General features: G+C 39.2%; 1 protein-coding gene across 1 annotated transcript in view; it reads left to right on the plus strand.

Moving 5' to 3' along the window:
* The window catches only part of PRKAR2A (protein kinase cAMP-dependent type II regulatory subunit alpha), a 68462-nt gene that overhangs the window by 38031 nt on the left and 4357 nt on the right, over positions 1-26074 (plus strand). The window contains exons 3-10 of the mRNA XM_076346507.1: positions 5459-5511; positions 7126-7209; positions 11449-11555; positions 16799-16952; positions 19761-19862; positions 21703-21777; positions 24867-24932; positions 25618-25756. Coding sequence (XP_076202622.1) covers positions 5459-5511; positions 7126-7209; positions 11449-11555; positions 16799-16952; positions 19761-19862; positions 21703-21777; positions 24867-24932; positions 25618-25756 — 780 coding nt within the window. The remainder of the gene's footprint in view (positions 1-5458; positions 5512-7125; positions 7210-11448; positions 11556-16798; positions 16953-19760; positions 19863-21702; positions 21778-24866; positions 24933-25617; positions 25757-26074) is intronic.

Consider the following 26074-nt stretch of genomic DNA (forward strand, 5'->3'; position numbering starts at 1 on the left):
TTGTAAGACCTGAGATCCGAGTTTTGGGCTGGTGCAATGACATTCTTTTTAACTAAAAATTTACACTTGATTTCAGTCAGTTCTCATTAGTGAATTGAAGGCTGAAACAGCTGATTTTCCTGCAGATGGCTTAACTGTTTCTCGGGTTTCAGTGTTGCTTTTCATTCTAACTGTCATAAATGTGAAAATTGTTCAGGTAGTGCAAATGGATGCAGGTTCTGTTTCCCACTTGCTGGATCGGGGTATGAATCTGTCATCTGCTTTGACACGGTGAGATCTTTAACTCGGGAAACAAAGTGCAATTTCTAAACCAGAAAGTTCTGAGCTATCCAGCAACAGAAGTGAGAGGAAACTTGAAGTTGTTTCCCAAGTGCAGAATATCATGTTGAGCTGTGTATAAGCTCTTTTTAAGCTTCCGAAGTTCATCTCGACTACATAGTTTTGGAAGTGCCTGCTTTAGCAACTCAGCTGTCAAAGAGGGAATGACAAGCCACTGGAAGTGGTCACCTTTCCAGCTGGCATAGTGCTCCCAGAAGAGGCTATGCATCTGTCCCTTGGGAGACAGACTTACAAAATGTTTGAAGCTTTGGCAAACTCAAATGCAAAGAACGTCGCCTTAAAAATGGTGCAAGATTACTGCTCTGAATAAATAACTGGCAAAGTTGTTCTGCATGTACTGCTCCGGGTGGATTTTCATTAATGGGTCTCATAGGATCAGTTGGAGGTAATGCATCCTCAGAAGTAAAGACGAGTGAATAGGATTTCACTCTGAAGCACAGAAGGTGCCATCCAAAATTGCAAAGAGAATATGACAGAGCATGTCTTTGCTACTTCTTCCAATAGCAGAAATATTAACAATGCATTCACCTTGCATAAAACGTAGAATTTTCATGTCCAATATGAAAATTTTTCCTCCTCTTGTGTGTGTCCGAAGGTCTTCAGGCCTCAGCCTCTTGGCTACTAATTTGAAAAAAAAGGAACAGTGATCTCTCAACTACCGGGATGGTATGCATTTCTCACAAAGGCTTTATTTGCTTATGGGAGCTAAATGCTGAGCTATTATGCAGATTTGCATAGAGTGCAAGGACTTTGATCTTGACAAAACACATATTTTGCAGGACAATATTATCTTGGGAGCAATTAAAACTTGCATAAACAAAGGTGGTGTTTGTACTAGCAAACTTTTCTTGCTACTTCTCATTCTCTCCCCACTCCGTGCTTCCCCCTCACCCATCCACTGCTGATGTCATTGCTGCAGCTAGAAAGATCTTTGTTGCTTTCAGATGCTGTCACCTGCATAACAAAGCAGCGCTCGAGTTGTATAATTTCTGAGCCTTCAGAAGTGTTAACAGATGTGCCTGTTCTTGAAAGCCAAAGGAGGTGCCATATGAGGAGAAAGCTAAACTAGCTGTAGAAGCTGCAGAAGCTAAGTGAGACTAAATGTAGATAGTAGGATAAAAGCCTGACTTTCTTTTTATCTTACAGCTTCTTAAAACTGAAAACTGTTTTTTATGTCCCAAAGCTATTTGAACTATGTGGATAGATCTGGAAGGAAGCTTGGTCTGCATGATATATGCTGATACAGCTGTAGTATTGGAAATACGTAATTGGGGTGTGTGTCACACTTGTATATAACTTTCACTGATGTATTCATGCTTAGCGTTTGCTCACGGGCAGAGTTGTGCTTAAAATCTCACATAGGAAACGTGTGATTTCAGAAGTCACTTCAAATTATATCATGATATTTGTGAGCTTTAGGTTGCACATTAAGAAAAACTTCTTCCCCAGGAGGGCAGTGGAGCAGGTTAGCCAGAGAGATGTGCACTCTTCGCTCAGAGAGGTTTCCAGGTCAGCCCCAATCTAGCATTGCAGATAGCTCCCCTTTAAGGGGTAGGTTGGACTGGATGACCTTCAGAGAGAGATCCCTTCCAACTGCTGTTTCAATGAGTCTGAAAAGATGCTACCAACACATCTCTTCGGGATAATCTTGTGGGAATAAGCTTGCCTTGGAGTACCTGTTTTATTGGGACACTGAAATAGTTAATATGTGAATTCAGTCATGTGTAAAATAGTGAGGCAGGTATGTTTTCACTCTGTCAAGATGAAAGATCAAATGGTTTTTCATTGGGACTGGCTGTACTGTAACCTGCAAATGACTAACCTTCAGGAGTCCTGAAATTAACTTCCATAGATTTCTGACAGGGGTTGGCAGAGTTTAGGGTACTTACGAGGGTTCTTTTCAGTCGGAAGAATAGAGAAGCAACACTGAGCACAGATAACATGAAACATTGAAGGTAAAACTGACACATAGATCTTGACAGGTAATATGTTCACTAGTGCAGACTTCCACAAGTTATTTACCAATTAAAAATAGTGGAAAGAAAAACTGGACGTATTGCGACATAAACCACAGGATGGTGTTGACGTAATGTTTGCCTTTTCCTTGCATTAGTCATGTTTTAAAATATTTGGAAAATGCTGTTGGTTGTTAGGTATTAATATGAGTAGGCTGAAGAGCTTTCTGTGGGCTTTCCAGCATATCGCAATATTAATTTAAGCTTGAGGTCAGAATTAATCATTTTTGTCTTTCTCCCCTTTTTTTTAACCATCCCACAACAGATATGTTACATTGTGTTACAGCTCTGCCTGCAAGTAAATAAAGTCCTGTCAATCAGAGCTGTCAGTTGAAGTCTAAAATGTCTGCCCTACCGCTTCTACATGAAAAAAGAAATCCCAGCAGGAGGTTGAAGAACGAAAAGTATAATGGGAAGGCTTTCTACGTGACAGCATGGGAAGAAGTAGTATTTTTGCCACATTTTTGTTGTGTTTCTGTGGTGCCCATTCATGGGCACTACAGAAGTGATTTCCATATGTAAGGGAAGGGCACTAAGTTCTAGTCTGTATCCTTAACGGGCTTTATGAAGCTATTTTTGCCCTTACTGGGTAAGATGAAATAGGGGAGACTTACATGCACAAATCCCAACCAAAGCTGTTTGATACTAAAGTTGCAGAGAACTCTGTTGTTTTGATCGCTGCGTGTTTTAAGATAAGGTTTTACTCTAATGTTGCAGTCTTAGCCGTGGTAATTAAACTTGTTTTCCCAAGGAAATCTCTCTTGCAGAGAATTTCCTCAGTTCCAAAGCATATTCTTAGCAATAGCTTCCCTGCAGTTGAGGTGGGAACAAAATCTAATTTGCAGCTTAATATTGAGAATTTAAATGATAGAATGATACAGTAAAGTACAGCGATCTCTGAATTCATAGATACACAGATTGAATGTGCTTATATGCCAGGTGTACTTTCAGAAACGTACGGAAGTGCATTTATAGTACGTACAATAGTGCATAATAAAGAATTGAACTCTAGTTACTGGTAAGATGTGCTGGTTGTAAAGAATAAAGATACTTTTTATCTCCAGTTTCACCATACTGTTTAAAGCAAGGAGCCTTTCTTCTAAGAAAATGTTCCTTATTAGAAAATCCAAAGCTTTCACAACAGACTTTGATCCTTACTGTAAAATGAAAGGAGGAGGAAAGCTTTCACACCAAAATGCTAATAATGTTCTCTTTGTCAGTGCCTTTGTATTGCATATTAAGTGGATCTTTGCCTATCAGTCCAAGTTCTGCAGCTTTGTAGGCATCTACCTTCCCATGATACAGCCATCTTTGGACTGTGTGGTGGACTATACTTTTTTTCAGCTGGGGAAGAATGCTGTTTATCCTTTGTAAAGTATCTGTTCTAAATGTGGATGGAACACTGTTAAACTAAAAGCATGTGTTTGTTGTAGGTGCACTGTTAATATACCTTTTCTATATTGTTAAATGGTGCAAACCAGAAGAGGCAGTGCAACACTGGGTTTATTGTATGAGCAATAACTACTCTTTAAACGCCTAATGATTAAATGATTCTATTGATAAATTGAATGCTTGTGTTGTATTCCAGTCTCTTCAACCTCTCCAGGAAAAAAAGGAATTAAAATCTAATTTGCTGGAAAAACCTTTTAGGCAGGGAAGAGAAAGGAAAAAAAAAAAGGCAAGTTTTTCCTAGCAAATTATGCTGGACTTGTGCATTTTTATAGTCCTTTTGAAGGCGTGATGACAAGGTCAATAGTCCTGTATGCATTTTCAAATTATTTGCAAGTTGCTGAGTGCTAGGCCTTCTAGGTTTTATTAATTTTTTTTTTTTAAATCTGCTTATTTTTATTTATACTTTCTAAGTCCGTTCAGTGGTTAGATGTCACTGCAGTGAGCTTCTGGGCATTCTGCCAAGTCAGTATTGTCAGGGTGCTGGATAAAGTACGAAGAAAAATACTTGTCTGTGTTTCCTTGCAAAATTTTACAAGTAGTGTATAGCCTCAGAAGTAAGACCACCCTTATTAAAGTAAGAGCAGAACTAGATGAAAACAGGACCGACTCTCACTTTCTCTGACTATCTGTACACCTAGATAGAATGTAGAGTTCACTTTGACATGTAAGAACTGCAAATGTCCACAAATTAATAAGAAAGAGCTAGAGCTGTAGGCTTTTGGCAGCCAAAGGTGTCTGTGTGTAATATTGTAAAATTGTGTAACAGCGTAACTGTTAAGATAAGTGAAGATAAGCCTTTTCTGAAGTATTAAAACTGAACAAAAATGGCTTGAAATTTTAGAAGCTCACCATTATCATTGCCTCTCTTACAATTGATCCTGTAGTTATGACGACACGTTTGGCACAGCCTTGTTCCTATGCACTACAGCATAGGGTTTCCACAAATGTTCTCATCCTGTTTAAATAATCACTTTGTGTATTTTTTAAAGTTGTTTTTATATCACAACTTGACATTCATTTGATTCAAATGTAGTAAGATATAGGAGCATATGGGGGAGGGGACTAAACATTTTTTTTATCGTAGAATATACTATGGTCAAGCTGATTGGTCATTTCCCAGGTTAATTTCTGTGTAAACGTGATTTTTCTGTATTGAAAAAAACCCCAAAATGTAGATACTCGCTTGCAAGTGGAGTGAGTGCCACATGCCTCCTTGTACTCTTTTTTTTTTTTTTTTTTTTTTTAGTGCGTTTTGCTATATACATTGCTTTGCTCTTTACAGTGCAATCTAGCTGCAGTGTTTCTCCCCCATGTTTTGGAGATGTTTGTAAATGAATCTGAATGGAGATTGTTATGCTTTGATAAAAATTGAAAGGAGATCTGTGTGCATGCTTTGGAGTACTCGCTAGGCAAGATTATTTTCTATTGTAAGTTACAGACTTTTTACATGAGAGTTTGAGAACAGCCATGCTGTGCCTGCTCAGAGAATAGATAGAATTTAAGCCTCTGACACTATAATGACATAAAAACAAAAGCGATTTTGTTTTTCCTGTAGGAAAACAAAATATAGAAGAAAGGAATTTAAACTTGATTTGTTTGATGTTCTCATGTAATCGCTTCTTTTTACTGATTCCTTCTCTTTTCCTTCCAAGTTTGTGCTGAGGCTTTCAATCCAGATGAAGAGGAAGAAGATACAGAACAAAGGGTAAGAATGAGTGAATTGCATCATGCGTGGTTCTCTGCAGCTTGACAGGCAGATGTCTGTATGTCACCTTTTCCTACCACTTGCGCATTTTGTTCTGAGAGGCTGTGTGGTATGCTGACATTGACAAAGTGACATTGCTCTGAAATTTAGGGCCACTTTCTCTCATGCACTTTTTTAGTCACTGTAGCTTTAATATAATTTTACTTCAAAGGACTCGAGAGCTGTGCTTAAGTCTACCATCTTTAAAATTTTGGATATTTTCCTTTCTTAATTATCTTAAAGGCTTGTTGAGGCAATTCCTAGAGCATCGATGCTGTTGTGAAGAATTAGTTAAGCTTTAACACAGCTGTTTCTTCATGGGTGCTTAAAATTCCTTACATGCTTTTTACTGCCTTTCTTGTCAAAGTAGTTCTGCCTGGGTAGGAGAAATACTTTGTGGAAATATTTTGAGACTGTGGCCACCTGTTGTTCTATTGTTTTTGAAAGTTGAGAATTTCTAGGAATTGCAAGTCCAGATACTGTAATTGTATTTCTTTAGAGATGCTTTTATGTGAGCAAATCCTATAGCCTGCTTGGTGAGGGTCAATGTTTTCTCTCTGGACTTCAGGTGTTCCTTTTCTAGATTCCATCTCAAGGATGCTTACACTCCTGCAATGAAAATCTAAGTCTAATTTAATTTCTCTTAAAAAAGATGATACTTCATAAATAAGATGCTATAAAAAGAAAAAAAGACCATGAGTGTGTCTGATCAGCCAAATGTTTGTAAACCTGGATACATTTATTTCATCAAAAGTCTTAATTTTCCTGACTGCTGATTCAATATTCAATTTTCTTTTAAAACAAGGATCTGAGATCTGCTCAACTTTGCATAATGAATTTTTAGAAATGCCTACTAATGTAACTGTTTTTTGGAATCCTTGTTATTCCAGAAATATAGTTAATGTGGTAAATGTGAGGTAATTAATATTTTTATATATGTTTTCATAATTAGCCCCCAGCAAGCACATATATAAAAATTTTTATGACACAGTGAGTGTTGGTTCCTTTAACCTGATGAGATGTTTATAATTGGAAAGACGTAACAAAAAAAAAATCTCTCAAACAGCAAAGCTTTTATTTAAGTAATTTGGGGGGGGACGGGACACACCAAACCCGCTTCTTGGACAACTTCTGTTATTAGATGGGCTGAGGTACATATGTATCATAAATCTTATAACCTACCTGTATACCAGCAATAAGTACATTGGGACTAATATAGCCAGAGTTTAGAAGGAAAGCTGTTCACTTCTTCCTCTGTTCCAAATGCTCAAGCCTTGACTGTATCTGTGGCTGGGTTAGAAGGGAAGGGGAAGGAAAAGGCATCCTCGTCTTTCTTGTCTCTCTTGACTGTTATTTTGCATGTGTTAATTGTCAGCATAATATTTCTTCTGTCTCTTTCTTTCATTCTGTCTTGAATTGTATGTTTAAATACTGTTTATGCAAACAACAGAAGAGAACTGTATACTTTGACACTCTTAAATTGCATTCTGCTTTTTCACTCTGAAGTGAAGGTTCAGTCTGTATTCATATTTCTTTGTTGTCATGATGACGGTTTTGTTTTACTTTGTTTTAAAGGTAGTTCATCCAAAAACTGATGAACAGCGATGCAGACTGCAGGAAGCATGTAAAGATATCCTGCTCTTCAAAAACCTAGATCAGGTAATATCATTTTAAGGAAATCTTAACTGGAGTTGATAGTTTGTAGGTACTGATAATAGCATGATCTAACAGTCCAGATGCTTGTTTGCCTTGTGATAGTCATGAATTATTAATTATATGCAGGCTGGATTGGGACGTGTTTGGAGATCAACAATCAATGAACAATATAAACAAACATGTCAAATTGTCAGTTACCATGATTGTCAGATCCCTCTCCCTACAAATTCAATTTTTTTTCTGTTAGAGAGAAGTTTGGGGTTTTTTTAATTCTTTTGCTTATTTTTCAATATTTGCTGTTGGGTACCATTGCACCTGATTTCCTTTTCCCTAGTGGTGTGGTTTAACCACAGTTGGCAACTAAGCACCACACAGCCGCTCGCTCACCCTCCCCCCTGCCCTGGTGGGATGGGGGAGAGAATTGGAAGAGTAAAAGTAAGAAAACTCGTGGGTTGAGATAAGAACAGTTTAATACTTGAAATTATAATGATGATAATGATATTAATATTACAACGGAAAGTAAAACAACAAGAGAGAGAAAAACAAAAAACCCAGGGAAAGGAGAGAAAAAAAAAAAAATGCAACCACTCACCACCTGCCGACTGACGCTCAGTCAGTCCCCGAGCAGCAGCCGCTGCCCCCCGGCCAACTCCCTCCAGCTTATATACTTAGCATGACGTCATATGGTATGGAATAGCCCTTTGGCCAGTTGGGGTCAGCTGTCCTGGCTGTGCTCCCTCCCAGCTTCTTGTGCACCTCCTCGCTGGCAGAGCATGGGAAGCTGAAAAGTCCTTCACTTAGTATAAACACTGCTTAGCAACAACTAAAACATCAGTGTGTTATCACATTATTCTCATGCTAAATCCAAAACACAGCACTGTACCAGCTACTAGGAAGAAAATTAACTCTATTCCAGCTGAAACCAGGACACCTAGGAAACAGCTCATAATTTTATGGGCAATTTAAAAAGGAAATTACTTACGCAATTGTGATATTGAACACTATCCACATTTGCATGATTTCAGATTGCTGCACGTTTTTCTTAAATGCCAATGTGTCAGTAAATTTTCTGTAAATGAATGTAAAGTAATGTTTTTAGATTGTTCCTATTCTTACTCGTCTTATTTTTATTGCTGAAGTTATTAATTACTCATTGCCTCAGCATTGAGTTTTAATGATGAGTGGTGTCTCCATTGCTTGTACTTAATCTTAATTGGTATGAGCTTTTTTTAATGAGGATCATAGGATAGTTCAGGAACAGACCTTTGGAGATCCTCTAATCCAGCCTCTGAGAGGCCATAGAATAAATGCATCTCATCTCTGATCTGGTGTTTCCAGGAAAATGGAACTGACATCTCTACTACAGCTTGGGGAAGAATGAAAGCTGTAACACCAGCGATGGTCCCTGCAGCTTCCTGGTTTGAATCATTGAGCTTTGCCTGATATATGAAAGGATGGATGTGATAGCTTACGGTTTCAGAAATGCTGCTCAGCTTTCCTTGAAAACCAGGAAGTTCTCCCAGTTCTTGATTGCTGTACAAACCCCAAGAGTCATTGAACTGCATTCTCAAAATAATTGTTGAAAACTTTTGATTGCAGCAGGCTTCAGGAATTGACATTCTGTCAGAAAGTTTCCTTGAAAGCTGTCCTTTCCAAGACTGGTCTTTCACTGTTCTGGGATTCCTGTTGTCATTAAGCCTATTTACTTAAGACGTTTTAAAGGTTCCTTTTGCAAGTAACCTGATTATGTACAGTAAAAAATGAAACATATTTAAGAACATTCAGCAGCTCAAGGGGTATGTACAAAACGTGATCACCATTCAATTGAGTAGGCCAATCTTTTAGCTTCCAGCAAAATCACCCAGAAGCAAAAATTAATAACCAGTTTATATTCAAAGATGACTTTGAAAAACAAATTTGAGCTGATAAAGTGGGCTTGGAAAAATACTGCTTCCTGGGAAAAGCTTTCTAAGCAGCTGAGGAGAGAAGGAATGGAAATGATCTTAACTGCAACTGTTAAAGACTCAGACTTTAAGATAGCACATGGCTGAAAAAGATGACTGCAGTCCATACATTGATTATAGTATGACAAAGGGCACTTAGCAGAGAGGGGAGAGCTTTCCTAGTAGTGGGTATAAAGGGAGTATGGAACTTGGATCCTTTCACCCCTCCTCCCAGTAACTTCTTTTTAACTCCCTCTGTATAACATGACTGGTTTGGAAGGTTGGGTGTAGAATACCCACTGAAAGGCAGAATGCATGGCTGCTACTTTTGCTCAGTGTATATTGTCCTTCAATAATTGTGAGGAACACTTTCAAATTAAGGCTAAAAATATGTTCTTTTGCTTCTTAACCTCTAAAGAGTGTCATGTAAAACTGTTAAATACAAACAAACAAACCCAACAACAACAAAACTGCATAAAACCCCTTTAGGAGTAAATACTACTGACTGTGACTCAAACGTCCTGGCCAAATTCATCCCTTTTCCACTGGTTGCATTTAGGTGAACTGTGCTGAATTTAGGCCCAGTGCCTCATCAGCCCTTTTAAATGTCTTTGCTTGCATGAATAGTTGCTGTAATACTTGGTATCAAACACAAGGGAGCCAGCATCCAGTGGATCACTTCTAGCAACATTCACATTGAACTTTGGACTAAAATCAATTCTGATTGTCATAGAGTTTAACGCTGAGATTTTGAGCATCCCCAATGATAAACCTGATTTATGTTTCAATATAAAGTTCTGGGGGAGTAGGTAACCTCGCCTGTTAAAAGCTCTGTATGATGTATCATCCGTAGGCTCCACAGTGTCTTATAAATGAGTTTGTAGAATCCTAGTTACAACTGATTTTTGTACTGGGTGAGAGCAATGACTGTTATCCTTACCAGCAAGGCCTCTGAGCATGCTCAGTACCCATATTTAAAACGAGGGTTTTTTACAGTTCAGAAATCTGACGAAGCTTGTCCTTTTATTGACAGAAGAGTTTAGTGTTTTATTTACTTAAAATAAGTCTTTGCCTGTCTGTCCTCCCAATAAAGCATTATTCAGTTACAGTATTTTTGAAAAGCTTTTTTAAATCTGCATTGCTTGTTTTCTGACAACTGTTACTTAAATGCATGCTGTGAAATATGTGGTTAAAATAAATGGCTTTCATGCAATGATTGTTTATTTAGTTTAAATATCAGGAGAATTTTTAAAGAAAAGAAAATAGGATTCTAGTGAAAAGATAGGCAGTATTTTCAATATATTGGTGCCTACAGATACTGCAATGATTATTCCCAACTTAAGGAGCACAGTAAATATTTCAAGTGTATCTAGCAGCATAAAGACTAGTTTGTGTGTACATGCAGTATATTTTTAGAAACTCAGCTGTGTTCTACATCTTCAACTTCAAATATCTGGTCATTGAAAATGGAATTAAAGTCTGCTGTTAATGGACTTTGGAATAGCAAAGATGGTAAAGCAGCTCAGCATTGAGGCAAGGCATTTATATGGCATCGTCTCTCTTGGCTTTCACAGCTTCCCTGGCTGCGCTGCCTACAAAAAAAGTTTAGTCACGGCTCATCAGAGAAACCTAGCTTGAGTCTGCTGTGCAGACCAGCATTATCGCATTTTCTGTATGTGCTCCCCAGCTGTACCTATCTGATCTCGTCTTGTGCTGGAATTGCAGGTTCTCTAAAGCACAGACTGTCTAGGGAAATAACTCTGTTTGTATAGAGTCTTGTTCAGTACAGTCCTGATCATCACTGGGGCTCTTGGATGATGACAGTACAAATAAGTTACTAATAAGTTGTGATGTCGTTTCTAGATGTATATACATATAATGAAATGTATGTACTGTTGACATAAATCAACATGTATCCATTGCAGTGAAGCTGTGTCAGATTATACCAAGTGAGAGCTTGCTGTACATGTGCGCTTTGACACTGAAATGGTATGCATAAGTTAAGCCATTTGGACATAAATTTGAGATAATAGCTCTTCTGTAATGGAAGTGTCTATGTTTGTCTGCATTATTGAACTTCCATTAATAAGCTGGAAACAAGTGAGGTACTAGTGGAAATCAACGTTTAATATCAGTATTATTTGTATTTGCATACAGTAAAAATAATGCAATGCATGTTGTACTCACTATCCAGATCAAGTCAAATGAACTTGCCCTTGTCCAGCAATAATGCTAAGGTGTATCTTCTGAGAGTTTGTGGTTTTTTAAATTTTTTTTTCTCCTATTATTCATTTTATAGGAGCAGCTGTCTCAGGTCCTTGATGCCATGTTTGAGAGGAAGGTGAAACCTCAGGAACATGTGATTGACCAAGGTGACGATGGAGACAACTTCTATGTCATCGAGCGGTAAGCATCTGTGCCTTTGAAATGTAGAGTATGTTTCTTTTCAGTTTCTTAGAAATGGCAGGGAATGCTTACTGCAGGACAGTTTCTGAAGGAAACTTACTTTTTGCAGTCATTGCCTCTTCCTTTGATCTTTCCATTTTCCCCTTTAGGCCCCCATTGACTTTTGGATCATTTGCCTAGGGGCAATCAAATTTGACAGAGATGGACATTTCAAACCTGCTGGGTTTTAACACATTCTGTGTGACTGTGTAAAAATGCAAATACCACTTTCTCTGAGGGAAGGGCTGCAGCATGAGCTTGCCTATGATTTGTTCAGTTTAGCTTTTGTGCCCATCAGCGTATGCATAGCTTAAAACCAGCCTTGTTACATGCTGTCTCTAGACCAGGATGTGTTTTTTTCTGAAGAAAGGAGGGGGAAAAGCAGCAAAAGAAACCATATGGTAAGGGAAGGGATAGGAGATTATTTTGGGGAAGGAGAATACAGGAAATAAAAATCCATGGTAGTGGCTTACCTGGAACAACCTGGACTTTGTCCAGTTAGTTTTGATCACTGACTTCAGAGAGGCTTGTGGTTACTTTGCTTCTGTTGGTCATGTGATTTGTATTTGCAGAGTTTAAGGTGCCATCTTGCAATTTCTTCCATCAAGCAAATTCACATGATAATTTTGTGGATCATATGTATGTGCAACAGGCATATAATAGATATGTGTGTGCATGCACGTTTTGAGTATCTTTTACCCTTTTGGAAGGAGTTCTGACTAATGTCACTTTTAATCACCATATTTGAAGAAGAATTAAGGACACAGATTTATTTCCTCCTGTATAGCTGTAATATTAAACAGAATATTACTGACCAATTTATAAATGTCTGTTGGAACGCGATCTTAGCAAACTACTTTTTTGACTCACTGTTACCTTCCTTATCACTGAAATAATGGCACCATTAATACTGCATTAAGTGCTTTCAAAGGAGTTCTTCAAAACAACGTGTTGCCTTTTGAATTGTCATTTATACTGCTTTTAGGGAATTTGCAAAAGAATTTCTAGGTTAGAAATTGTTCATTTTAAATGATTTAAAGGACATTTCCCTTTCTCATTAGTGGAATTACAGAACATAAAACTACCTCAAATATATTCTGACCATATATGCGTTCCCCTGTCCTCTACCATACCATCCCATTAGCCTAAACCAATGCTCCATTTCTACCTCAGTTATCTCCCTCAACCTCCCTGCCTCAGACCAGTCCCATGTCTTTGGCTAGACAGGACAAGTTCCTTCTCTTGCCATTTTCACTGAGGAGATCAGGCTGTCCCAGATATGAGAAAGGTACTGCAGATCAGAACTCATGGGAGCCAGAGCCACCAGCTCTGCAAAGATGAGATGTATGCAGAGCAGTGGTTCCTAATCTTGAGGAAACTTTAAACCCAGTTTGGGAGCCTCTCAAAAATGTTAGATACCATCAGCCTATTTTAATTGGGTTCTGTGTAAGGCTCTTAACCTGTTGGTTACTAAAAAGCTCTTCCTGCTATGAGTTTTAATATAAAATAAAGAAGTGAAATGGAACCTTATCTTTGATATTCATGTAAATGTTTTTATGGTCTCTGTTCTACAGATGTAATGCTATTCCACAATGTTTTTTTCTATCAAGAGATAGTTGGGTTGAAGGATTTCAGGTATAATACCCCAGTAATACAAATATGTTGCCAAAAGTATGTGGCAGAAAGGCTATACAGCGAGGGAAATTAAACTCGGTGTTGTCTAGCAATAGAGCATACCAGCTTTTGCTGTAAACACCAGCTCGGCTGCAACTCTTATGTCGGCTATTCAGTTATTAGAAGGAATTCTACAGTTATGAATTTTCTGTCCCCCTCTCTCCCTTTCCAGTCCTCCTCCACCTCCCACCCCTTATTTTTTCATGGAAAAGAATAGCAGGATACAGGTGCTTGTGGAAAGCTATAATATTTCCACTTGCCTGCAAGTGCAAATTCAGAGGACTCTGGCTCTTTCAAAACATCAGTAGGCATGTCTTGTTACTCTAAGATAAAGTCATTAGTGCCTAAACATCCCTGAGGATTAGTTTCTTCCTGTCTGAATGAACAGTGACTTTGTGTTGTAGGTGTAACTCTTCAGCTTCTTGTCTGCATAGAAGAATAGGCTTTCTGGCACAGGCCTTTTTTTTTTTTTTTCCCCCAAAGTCTTCTGGTTGTAATACTTCCTCACCAGATCACTTTTGTCTGAGTGTCTTTTACCATGTGCAGAGGGACAGCAGGCAGGACAGATGCAATTTGAGGATGCAGTAGCTATTTAGTGCTTACTGCATGGAAGGGAGAGCTAGGACGAATGTGTTGCATGGCTAAACATTAGTATGCTCATTACTGCTGAGGAGGCACCTGATGAGTCTCTGCTGATTGAGCAGTCATCAGTCAGGAGGGGCAGCATTGGCCTGTCTTGCCTCTTGGAACAGACTTATCCACAATCTTGCTGAGTTGCCCTCTTCTGCTTTTCTGCCTTTTTTTTTTTTTTTTTTCCCCTTGGGGTTTTATATTTTTTCATGTCAGTATTTTTCTTTTGAGTCCTTGAGCTCCTAATGATTACCATCTCAGCAATTACACTTTGGTCTGTGTTTTTATTCTTCTTATCTTGCAGGGCTTTAGCTCACGGACTGTCTCAGCTCAGCAACAGTTTTCTCAATAAAGCTGAGCCAAGGTCACCCAGTGGTGCCTCACCAATTTAGTCCTTGGGCCACAGACAGCTGAATGCTTGGCTGAAGGTTATGTGGCTATCGTTATTTGGAAATAAATGGCACTAGTAAGTGACTTTCAGGCTGAGGGATGGGAAGAAGTTGTTGTGTTTGCTTACTGTTAGCAAGCTATTGGTTTCTTTCTCTGTCTTCTAGGTGTGAGTAAGCAGTAGAGTGTAAAAAGTGTCTAGTAAGGATGTTATGCAGTCTTCATGTGCCTAGCTTCCTCCTTTAGCTTTCTGGGTGACAAAGAGAGACTAAATTTCTTGAATCTTCTGACATGTCTGAATCTAGCCCATCTACTATTGATCCAGTAGCCAAACTTTTCTCTGGGTCTGAAAAGCTTTAATACAGTAGACCCTCAAGTCATTGTGCAAAGCTTCCTCACTTTGATGTACTTTAATTTTTGTTTGCATGTAATGTCCACTTTGTGGAATCTCCTACAAATGAAGCTGGCATAAAGCTGTCCTGTAGTACTTTTTTTTTTTTTTTTTTTTTTTAAAGATGCAGCAGTGTTCAAAGATAGCTAACAAACCCAGGGCTGTCCATCAGCAATCCTGAAAGACCCTCTGCTGTTAAAACTAGGCAGGGCTCACCAATGAGTCTGTTCCCATACTTGTTTACCATGAGAAGTTTCACCTACTGCCATTTCTGGTGATTCTTTTTTTTTCTTACGTGCCTAATGATGTTCTGGGAGATAATACCATTCCTGCTGACAAAGATCTAAACTCCTGAGGAAAACTATATGCATGTTCACCTGCTTAAAGCCAGGAAAGTGTTCCCTACCTGCTTTTCTCCAGGGCATGATATATTTTGTAAAGACTCTTAGGCCAGTGGCTAGTCCCTGAATGATCTCTGGTGCCATAGCCAAGAATTAATCAAGCCTAGTCAAGCTATATTTTTAAATTAGTTTTTTAAAGCCCCGAGCATAAGACAGTCGTGAGGGTGTTACAAAGACTTGTTTGGCTTTTAAAGGGCTACCTTTCTGTGCACAGCCTGTTTCTTCATATGCAGTTGCTGTGGTGCAGTTTGATCCAGATTTGTGTCTTGAGCTTTGACTCGCTGGACTTGTACCTGCATCTTCATCAGAGTAGTCTTTTGATTCTTAGTAAATTCTGGGATACTGTTCCCAGTAAATTCTGGGATACTGTTCCCTTAACTTCATTATAATGTAGAAAGTGTGCCTCTTGGAGAACAAGGTGAGGAGGCCTTTCCAATTTAAATAGGTTACAGCTCCCTATGAACAAAGTGCAGGGAGGCTTCTGGTACTTGAACACATTCCTCTTGATCTGTTGAGAGATCCTGGCTAGATGTCAGCAGTTTTAGAGAGCTTTCCTATTTCTAGAAGTGAGCTATAACAAAAAAAAAAAAGGAATTAAAAACCTTTTAGCTTGGCCACTTTAATTTGAAGCCAGTGTGACTAGAGTGGAACCTGTAATGTTCTGCAAAACTTCTGGAAGTTACTTACCCCTGCTTCCTAAGCTTGTGCATCCTACAGTGTCACCTCAGCACACAGAGCTTTGTGAGAGTCAAACAGATGCTCTTCAAGTTCGAACACTGTATGCTGTAACCTGTGTTCTCCAGTAGCCACACCTCCATGAAAATGGTGATAAAATTGGTTGGTTCAACTGTCAGCGTGCTCAGAGTTGCAGCATGGTGTGCAGTTGAACTGAGTGATAAAAGTTTTGGTCATAAGGGAGCTATTAGACAAATACCAGGTGAGAAATGATTGCCTCTGGAGATCTCTGTGCTACAGTGTAAAGATGTGGCATGTATGACATTCCTGAACTAGCTTTAAATCCTCCAGCTTGAGGATCAGTATGTGCTGCTCATAAGACGACTGGTCAGTTTACACTGCAAAACTCAAATCAGTATCTCAGGTACGTAAAGAAAGGCCCTTTCTGTAATCTTTGTGCTTCTATGGCATCACTGCTGTCCATACAAGAGCTGGATAGTTTCAAACTAGCACGGGCACATGCAGATACAAGCTGCAGTTGCATCTTGGGGTTATGATATAGACATACCCTTAAGCTGGAGTTGAGGCAAAACCATACGAGCAGGTGAGCAGTTGGACTGAGCGTATCCCAAAGGTACTGCAGCAATGCTGTCACTGAGAAAACTGGTACAGATGGATCCAAGTCACTCTAAAGGGGCCTCACGGGATAACACACATGCTGTGAAAAGACAAATACTGTTAAAGACGATGAAACTACCTATTACACTGGCCAGAACACTTACAATAGCAATGTCAAAATATTACGCAGAGGAAACCAAGTAGATCCTGCCCAGATCTGTCAGGAGTGAAATGCTTTATTAAGAGAGAATTACTGTGAAAATAGCGTAGATAGAAGCAGCTTAGTATCAGGCAATTGGAAAGCTCAACAAAGCATGTTCCATCTCACCCAGCAATAAGAGGACTATTTGTGTAACAGCAAAAAGCTGTTTTTATGATTTGTACCAGAATGTTGTCTAATAAAAAGCATCTATTCCATTGTTTTCCAGGGGATTGTATGATATCGTTGTAGCAAAAGACAACCAGTCACGCTGTGTGGGCCGCTATGATAATCATGGCAGTTTTGGGGAACTGGCATTGATGTACAACACTCCTAGAGCTGCCACCATCGTTGCCACAACAGAAGGAGCCCTTTGGGGACTGGTAAGGAAAGGAGGTTGCTCTCATATGCATAATATTTTAAACACTAACTCACCATGTCCAGTGCTTCTCTTGGTATGGCTCCTTGTGCTAATAGCTATTTTATCATGGTCTGTTATCTCACCTCCTGCCTTAAGAGTTCCATTGTACAAATCTTTTTGGCCACCTTTCTAGAACGACTTGTCTGTAAAAACTATATCACTAGTTTTATCTGTCCCTTTATTATTTTGCATTTGCTGTAGTTGTGGCTTTTGTTAGGGGAAAAAACCCCTGGTTTTGTTTTCATCCTGCAGAGGACAGTGGAGGCATTAATGCATGTATTTTATGGGAGGGGGAAACAATATCTAAATGACATTCTTTATTTTCAACTCACCTTCCTACCATTTTGTCTGCTTTAAGGGGAATGGGATGGTGTTAAATATCTTCTTGAGGATGTCAGTAATTTGAAGAGCTAGGAAAACTGCCCAAAGCTTTGTTTTCCTTCAAAATAAACTGTCATGTTGTTTCTGGTCCCTTTGTGTTACCCTGGAAGAGGTTCTCAGGTCAGCATGACCTGTGAGATACCAAGCTAAATGATGGTGTTGCTTTGTGTCTAGCCCAGCAGTGTCGAATGTGAAGCTGTAGACATTAGTTTCCTTTTTTAGTTCTTTTCTCTGTACTATTTGGGTAGGGTTATTTTCACAGTGCTCTTTTACTCATCTGTGAGGGCTCACATAAGAAGCGAATTGTGCGATCAGCGAAGCCTTTGAAGCCAGAAGTGCTGGATGCTTTCTGTGCGCTGGGCTCCTCAGCAACTATCGCTGGGGGTTGACCACGTGTTGTGACCTTGATTATAGGACTGATAAGCTGCTACACGGCATGCTTATGCAATCTCAGTGCTTGCTGAGAGATCCGACTTCCCTTCTCTTTGTGAGCTGAAAGAAAAGATTTTGGTAAATCAACCAGGGAGTAATGTCAGAATCTAATTTCTTGAACAAGACAGAACAAAGCAGGTACCTACAAACTGAGCTCATTCATAAAAGAAAGAAAATGAGAAGATGATTCTTCATTCCAGTTTGCCTTTGAAAAGAACTGCACAAATTGGGTTAATTTTGGGTTTGTTTTTTCTGTGACTACATTAATTTAATTAGCAAGGTGTAGTTGAAGGGGGACCTCTTGCTAGTTATCTGTCCTGTGGATATTTTATTAACTAAGGCTGCATTTTCCTGCCTAAAACTTCGGTTATTTCTTCCAGTTATTCTGTCGTTGCCATGTTTTATTGTACTATTTTGTGCCTGATGTAATTTAAACATTATATTTTTATTATTCTGCAGAAGTCATTGCTAAAGCTCATGGGTTATCTGCTGTTTAGGAAATGTGGATTACTCCTGCTGCATTGCAGACTTAGGCCAACAAAAGCTTGGAAGGCTCAGGCATAAAGCAGTTAACAAATGTGGGTCTCTTCTGGAGCAGAGAAATGTCCTCAGTCTTTGCTACTGAACATGTCTGGGGAAAACCTCACGATCACACATGCTTCCTTCACTGCTCTGCCTTTTTTGTTCAAATACTGCTGCTTCTCCTTCCTCACTGATACTCTCAAACAAATGAATTCTGAATTTTTTATGCTTTTGCAATTCCCCTGACCGTTTCTGTACCTTTCTGCTTCTCCAAACACGTACGTTTGAAGAGACTTCTACCACTGAAGACTTTCTTTAAAAAAATAAAAATAAAGCAGTCCCTCTTGCTTTATCATGTCTTGTTCTCCTTTAGATAACAGTATTACCATTCTTCCCTTCATCTTTCACCTCCTTCAACTTTTATATTCCACTAGTGTCACCTCTATCAGTTATTGTTTCAAGTTACAAGTATTTGCAACCTGCATCCCATAAAACTGCTCTCGTACTTGAAAATACCTCTTCACCTCAGAATGTCTCTGCTAAGGCATCAGTTGATGTTTTCAGAAAATGAGATCCAGAGGAATGGCTCTCTGGACTTTGGAAGTTTCTGCTAATTGTGGTATATGTAAACTTAAAGGATTTTTTTGGGGGTACCATTTTCCTAACCAAGTTTCTACACCTTTCCTCTGACTTTTTGTTTTTGATTTTTACACTTATGGCCTCAAGTTGCGTGAGGTAAACTTTGCAGCTCTCGCTCTGTTCATAATTTAGTGCTGATCCTAACAGGGACTGTGGGCATTATTGTAATGCAAACACTTAACAAAAATACCTGGTGAGCAAGTGCCCTTCCCCTTAGCCTGGACGTGCTCTCTTGTGGCCTTTCTCATTGGTGTTTGCCAGTAGTTGAGCCCTGCCTTTTCTGTGTGGAAATAAAAAGCATTTCGTTAATATCTCTGACAATAAACTCTCAAATATGTCTGCCGTCGCAGGTACTGAGACAGGAGCTGTGGTTAGCTGGGCGAGCTTGCCTTCACTCGGGCACGTAGTGCCGCCCAGTGGCCACGGAGCCTGCACATCACTAGCTGCTGCCTGGGGAAAAGATCAGAGCAGGAGGGGTGGCAGGGGGTGGGTGGGAATCTTGCCCGATATTTGGGCTTCAAAACCAAACCAAACAATTTTGCCATCAGGAAGGTGCTTATGGTACACGTGGACAGCTGGCAGTTAGGAAGTAGTCCTTGCAAAAAGCCGCCTCTCGGATCCTAGAAGGTGGAAGAGCGAATCAAGCCTGCTGCTGTTTGACAGCAGATAAGATTTTAACAGCTGGCTTCTCAAACCCAGCCTTTGTTGCAAATACTAGTTCATGTTTGTCAGTTCTTTAAACAGGGAACGTTTTAGTCAAGGGGAATAATGTATTTCTCTCTGCTGTTTCTTGCAGGATCGAGTGACATTCAGAAGAATTATATTGAAAAACAACGCAAAGAAGAGGAAGACATATGAATTATTTATTGAGTCTGTGCCACTTCTTAAATCCTTGGAGGTAAAGCCTTTCAGAGACATCTGCATCAAATTCTTGCATTAGCATTAGCTCCGCAGTCAGTGTTTCTGTGACTCAGAAATCTGTGTCATTTTTGTTTAGAACAAAATTTTAAGAGCTGCTTTGGTATCACGTTTACTGTACAACTTAATTTGCATTGTTGAAGTCGTACACGTTTTGTTTTTTTTTTCCATACCCATTGTTCAGAGTAAGCGATTCGCTGATTTTTATCTCGGTCTGTGTAAAGATTTAAAAAAAAGCACAAACACCACAAAACAAAAAACATCTATCAATATGTCAGAGAACAGGTATTAAAGTGAAAATTGGAACTCAGGGCTGTGGTTCCCTTTGAGGGTGTGATATTGAAGTAATGATACAATTACTGGGATATTTGGCCTTTATCAGCCATGAATGATTTTAAATTTGAGACAAAGATGTGGGCTGTAGTAGGTCTTGCTTTAACCTTAACTGATATTCAGGAGGTAAACTAAGAATAGGCTAAAGGGAAGCACTGCTACCTGGGAACAAAATGACCAGGCAGAGCAGGCAGATGTCATGTTGATGTGTGTGGTGCATGACTTTAGGAACAATGTGTAAATTGTCACTTCTAAGCTATTGATTCAGCCTGTATCTTCAGAGGGCTTTTACCAAACTGCTTGGAAATTAGTATGTGTCTGTCTTTGCCTTACACCATAACTTAGCTTTTCTTTGTTTTCTCATCATAAGAATATTTTTCAGCATTAATCTTTAGTATTTGAGAAGAGCTTTTAATCCCTTTGAGAGAAGATCACAAAATTGTATCAGGTGTGAATAGCAATCTCTAATATATATTGGACATACGTTGGTAGCTGTGGAATGGGTAAATTGCACAGCACCTTCTCTCTCAGTGCCTGGCTTAAACTAGTTCCATCAATGTGACTTCCTTTGAGCACAAAAATGACTCATAAATATTTAAAGTTTTAGAAAAATAACTCATTAGCACTGGATGGCTTTTTGCATGACACACTGCAGTTGAATCATGTGTGGATCAGAATTAAGTTTCTCGAACACGGGCTAGATTGAGGTGCATTTGTGGAATGAATGGATTTCAACTGACTCATCTGTTGAGATATTAATTTTAATTGTAGGATTTTCTTCCTTCCTTAACATGTTTTTTTACACTGCTCTGAACCAATAAAATTGTTTTGTGGTGTTCTAGGTGGGCAGTGGGGCACACTGGAGATAAATTTAACTGTTCTTTCTCCCTTCCTGTTTATGAAGACTCAGGCATGTTTCACTGCATGTCAGATTAGTAGCTCTTGCCCTTGCTGCTGGGCATCCTGTTGCAGTGCCTGCTTACAATTTAGAGCCAGTATCCTTTTCATATCCCCTTCCTCTCTCCACTCTAGGAATGAGTTCTGGGACACAAGAAAACCCCACATATTCAAGTATATGGTGATTAAAATATTTTGAAAATGTGTTCTGGTGTTTCTCATTGGCGTTTGTTCTTTGCAAGTTTATGACATTTTTCTGAGTGTTTTCTTCAAATTTCCAACTGAATCTTAGAGGAGGTGATTTTGTTTTTTTTCCCTTTGGTCTAAACCAGCCAAATCAGTTATTTGTTATCTTTGGGGGTAAGAAAAGCGCATGAATGGGACACTAGACAATTTTATTTCCCTATTGATTATGGTAGTCTTGAAAGCTGCGGTGCAGTACGACAATGTCATTGTAGGGGCTGTATTTTTCAGTACCCAGATGCTGCGTGTTTGTGTGTCTAGTGAATGCCTCTTCATTTCAGGGCTACAAAGTTTACTGGAGGTTTACTATATTAGATGATTATGTTTATTTTTCCTCTTTGTTCCAGGCATCAGAGCGAATGAAGATAGTGGATGTTATAGGGGAGAAAGTGTATCAAGATGGGGAGCGTATCATTTCTCAGGTACTTGAAGTCTAAATTTCTCTTTATCATTCTTCTTTCTCTGCCTCTTTTCCCTGTTTGGAATTGACTTATAGAATCTTGTTACTTGGACCAACTTGGCATCACTTTTTCTTTCAATACTTCCAATTTATTTAGCCACTTCTTGAACGTTTGGGGAATGGCCAGTACGTCTTTTGCTACAAATTTATTCTACTACTTTAGCCTCTGGGTTTTTCTTCTTTCATCTCTTTGTTTTTTATAAATGGTCTCTGCAAGGATTCAAGAGGAGTATGCCTTAAGAAGCTGAAATTAAATGTCTGTCTGTGCAGTTTTCCATGAAAGCCCCCAGCTAGGCTTTTCATAGGCACCTATGACCAGATTAAACCAGGAGTCACAAGCATGTAGTAAAGGCATCTCTAATTCCTAGGTCTGACTAAACAACAAAAACAAACAATTCAACAGGAGTATGATGTGGATTAAACTAAATGAAGTCATTGGGAATATTTTACTAGTTGGACCTAACTCAGTTAACTATTCTAAGAAACTAACAGTGGTTAATTAAAACCACTGTTTTTCCCCAGTGCTCTTAAAAAGACTGTTTCAGTGGTGGAGTAGTCTAGCTTCAATTGACAGCCTTTGGTTGTTAGTATATGTTTTGTCTGCTGTAATAGATCAAGGCCAGAGTGGTGGAACATGAAGCTGGACAAACTCAAGCTAAAGCTGTGGGATTTTTTTGGCTGTGACACAAATAACTTTTTGGAACACTGTTACTGATGAAACACTGGAATTTTGCATCAAGTTTAGCTTGGGGTTGCTTGCTTTGTTGCAAAAGTGCTCTAGTTCAAGTAGAAGTTAATGCAAGAAAGTCCTTGGCTTACCTGAAGTTGCAGGCTTTTGATCATAACTGTCGTCTTGTTTTATAAACAGAATATGACTCTTTGATAATGTCTTGAATAATTAATCTTAATTGCCTTGAATGTCAGATAACTCTGAATGCAGGAAACCTTTAGTTTGCTGATAACCAAATACTGTCAAATTACTTCTCTCCAAAAATACCCTCAATTTTGTAAGTTAAATGTTGTTCCTTAAGACCCTGAGAAAACTGAACTCTCAGCAAAATCAAAGCTTATAAATTAGTCTCAAAACTGGGAACCCATGCAATCAGTGATCCAATTACACAGTTGATTTTAATCTTTTTGTAATAACTGAATTAAGGACAAGGATGCAATTACCCTTCAAAAGGAGGATTAATAGTCTGGGTAGGTCTGGGTAATGGTAATACACTGCTAAAGAAGTTGAAATTTTATGTTTGTAAAAGATGCGATAGCTCTGCCATTACAGCAGTTATATCAGTACCATGAACCCCTTTTCTCTCGTGGATAATTTTACATTTTAATGATCTTTCTGGAATTTGACTCTTCAGTTAAGGGCAGTATGCTTTAAAGCACTTGAAAATTGTTGGTACCTGCCGGTGTTATGAGGATGTCTCCCACTCAGTTTGTTTTCATTCTTTTAAAAAAATAAGTACTCTTTCAGTACTTACTCTTTCAGAAGTCTGAGTGTATGAGCTCATGTTGTGATAGCTGGCAACAGTGAATGAAAAGCTTTGTGCTGGGTGGTTTACGACCATCCTCAGGAAGCTTAGCTAAGGGCCTAATTTCTTGTGTAACTCCATGTTTAAATCTTGCATCATCTTCCCCCAGCCCATGCTTCATACTCAAGTTGTAATCATCTCTCCATCCTTCCCATCACATTCATAGTCTCCTTGCCCACTTGACTTAATGTCAGATTTATCTCTCTCCTCACATTTTCACAGTTTTTTTTTTTTTTTTTGCTGAGCTGCTCCCATTCCCTTATCAGTTCCTTATGCAGCCTCTGTCTCTGTGAAGCCTTTAGTCCCTTTGCTTCTGATTCATAGCAGGAGGCATGTGCTGGCTCTCCACTCTGACTTCCAGTCCTATACCAAGCCCACAGGGGTTGGTATAAAGAAGGAAAGTCCTCTCTGTCACAGCTAAAACTCTCAAAATATTAAGTCCTGGCGAAGCTCTCCGGAGCAGATGTAAACTACGATCTGTTGAAGGTCTGCAATCGGATGCGGTTTAGATAGATGTGAAAAAGGGTCTAGAAACTCTCACAGAATCAGAGAATGGTTGAGGTTGGAAGGGACCTCTGGAGGTCATCTTGTCCAATCCCCTGCTCAAGCAGGGCCACCTAGAGCCAGTTGCCCAGGACCACGTGCTTTTGAATATCCCAAAGGATGGAGACTTCAGAACCTCTCTGGGCAACCTGCACCAGTGCTTGGTCACCCTCACAGTGACTTTTTCATAGAAACAGCTGAATTTGACTAAAGCAAATTTTTTTATTTCACACTCAGTTATTCAATAACACCTTGTGGTATCTTTCTAGAACTTGATATAAAATGGCTATCAATTTTTATTTTCTCCCACTTGCCCTATGTGACTTATTTTCCTTTAATGGCATGATGCTATTGAGTGCTTTATTCCTTACCATTCTCACTACCTTTACACAGCCGTTGCATCATTCCTCATGTAGATGGTTTGCATTGTGGACTTGGTTTTCTGTAAACTATCCTCCTCTTACTTTCTAAGTTCATGCTCCTCAAATACAGCTATTCTGGGTTCTGCTGATCTCCCACTATTTTACCCTGGATTGACTGAGCTCATACTTGGTTTAATGGAACCTTCTTCCTACTGACATCTAGAAATGCGGTTGCTAAATCGGTGTTTTGTTGAAACTTGCTTCTGGAAATTCCAGGCCCTGCTTAGTTTCACGAACTATTGGATACTTCCATCAGGATCAGAAGATTTGCGCTTAAGCGATTTTGCTATATATCGTCAATCTCCTTTGCTTTTTCCTTTCCACCTGCCCTCTCACTGAATGATGTGTACTAATAGTTCCTTCTCCTGTGAGTTTGTCTAGGATATTACCTAACCAGTCATCTTTTAATGTTAAGAATTTGAATGTCAATTCTAGCAGATTTCTGCACAAGGCCTAGTTCAGAGTGAATGCTTTAATACCATTTATACATACTTTTATACACACTTTTACAGTAAACTAAAAAATAATTTTTTACCTTTTCCTCTTCACAGGGCGATAAAGCAGATTGTTTTTACATTGTAGAATCTGGTGAAGTAAAAATCTTGATTAAAAGCAAGGTGAGTTCAAATTGGTGACTAGGCTTTAGGTCAATCCCTGATTTGATTGATTAATACAAGTGGTGTGAAAAAGCCTACCCTGACTTATTTTAAGATATTATTTTATGATATTTATCATCATCACTCAAGTGATGTAGGTTGTAAATCCCTATACGTGTTCTGAAGTGGCCAGAAGTCACTTTATTAAAGTTGGAAAGTCTTTTGCTTGTATCTGCTCCTCTGCAAACTAACCTGATGTACTCTCTGTGGCCTTAAGAGTGGAGATGAAACTTTTCCTCTAGGATCATAGAAAACTGCAACTTACAAAACCTGGGGTCTGTTATCTCTAGTGACATACTAGACATTGGCATCTGAATGGATCTCTGTACAGTCTGAAGCAGCCTTAGGGAACAACGTGTTGTGCATGATAAAACTTGTTAGGCTAATGTAATAGCAGTTCCCAAAGCTGTAACAGTAAATATCTGCCAATCTCAAAACTTGTGGGCCGGCATACACTTTTCTTATCAAACTTCTAACTGAACATGCTGTTAAGGTCTTCTGCCAGTACAGAGCATGACTTGGGACTTGCTAGTTTACAAGCCCTAAACCAATGAGCTATTGCACATCTGTAGGATATCTGGGATTAACTGCAGCCTTGTACAAAGACACAACTGTGTGCAAATAATTAAAATGTACTGTTTAACAGACTATGACGAGTAAAGAAGCTAACCAAGAAGTGGAGATTGCCCGGTGTCACAGAGGGCAGTATTTTGGAGAGCTTGCACTTGTTACCAACAAACCCAGAGCAGCCTCTGCCTATGCTGTTGGGGAGGTCAAATGTTTAGGTAAGCAGATGTTCTGTGTTTCTAGTTACCCTTTTCTGGTCTTTGCTTGTTTTGTGGACCATGCCCGAGTGAGCAGCTATTCAAAACCTAGCAGCCTTTTGGTAACTGGCGGTCAGACACGAGAAGCTAGGAGCATGGGCTGGAGCGGATCTCCAGTTTGAGAAGCACTGCTGCTTCCTTCCAGCAGATTCTGTTTTTTCTGCTTGTGTGGCCTGTACTCTTTGAAGGGGTAAGTAGCATCAGCTTCTTGTCTATAGCTTGTTTGTCACACACAGCTTTCAGGTGATCTTTTAATGCCAGTGTGGTGTGTATTTGGCT

This window comes from Aptenodytes patagonicus, chromosome 8 (assembly GCF_965638725.1).
Source record: "Aptenodytes patagonicus chromosome 8, bAptPat1.pri.cur, whole genome shotgun sequence".
NCBI classification, from domain to species: Eukaryota; Metazoa; Chordata; class Aves; order Sphenisciformes; family Spheniscidae; genus Aptenodytes; species Aptenodytes patagonicus.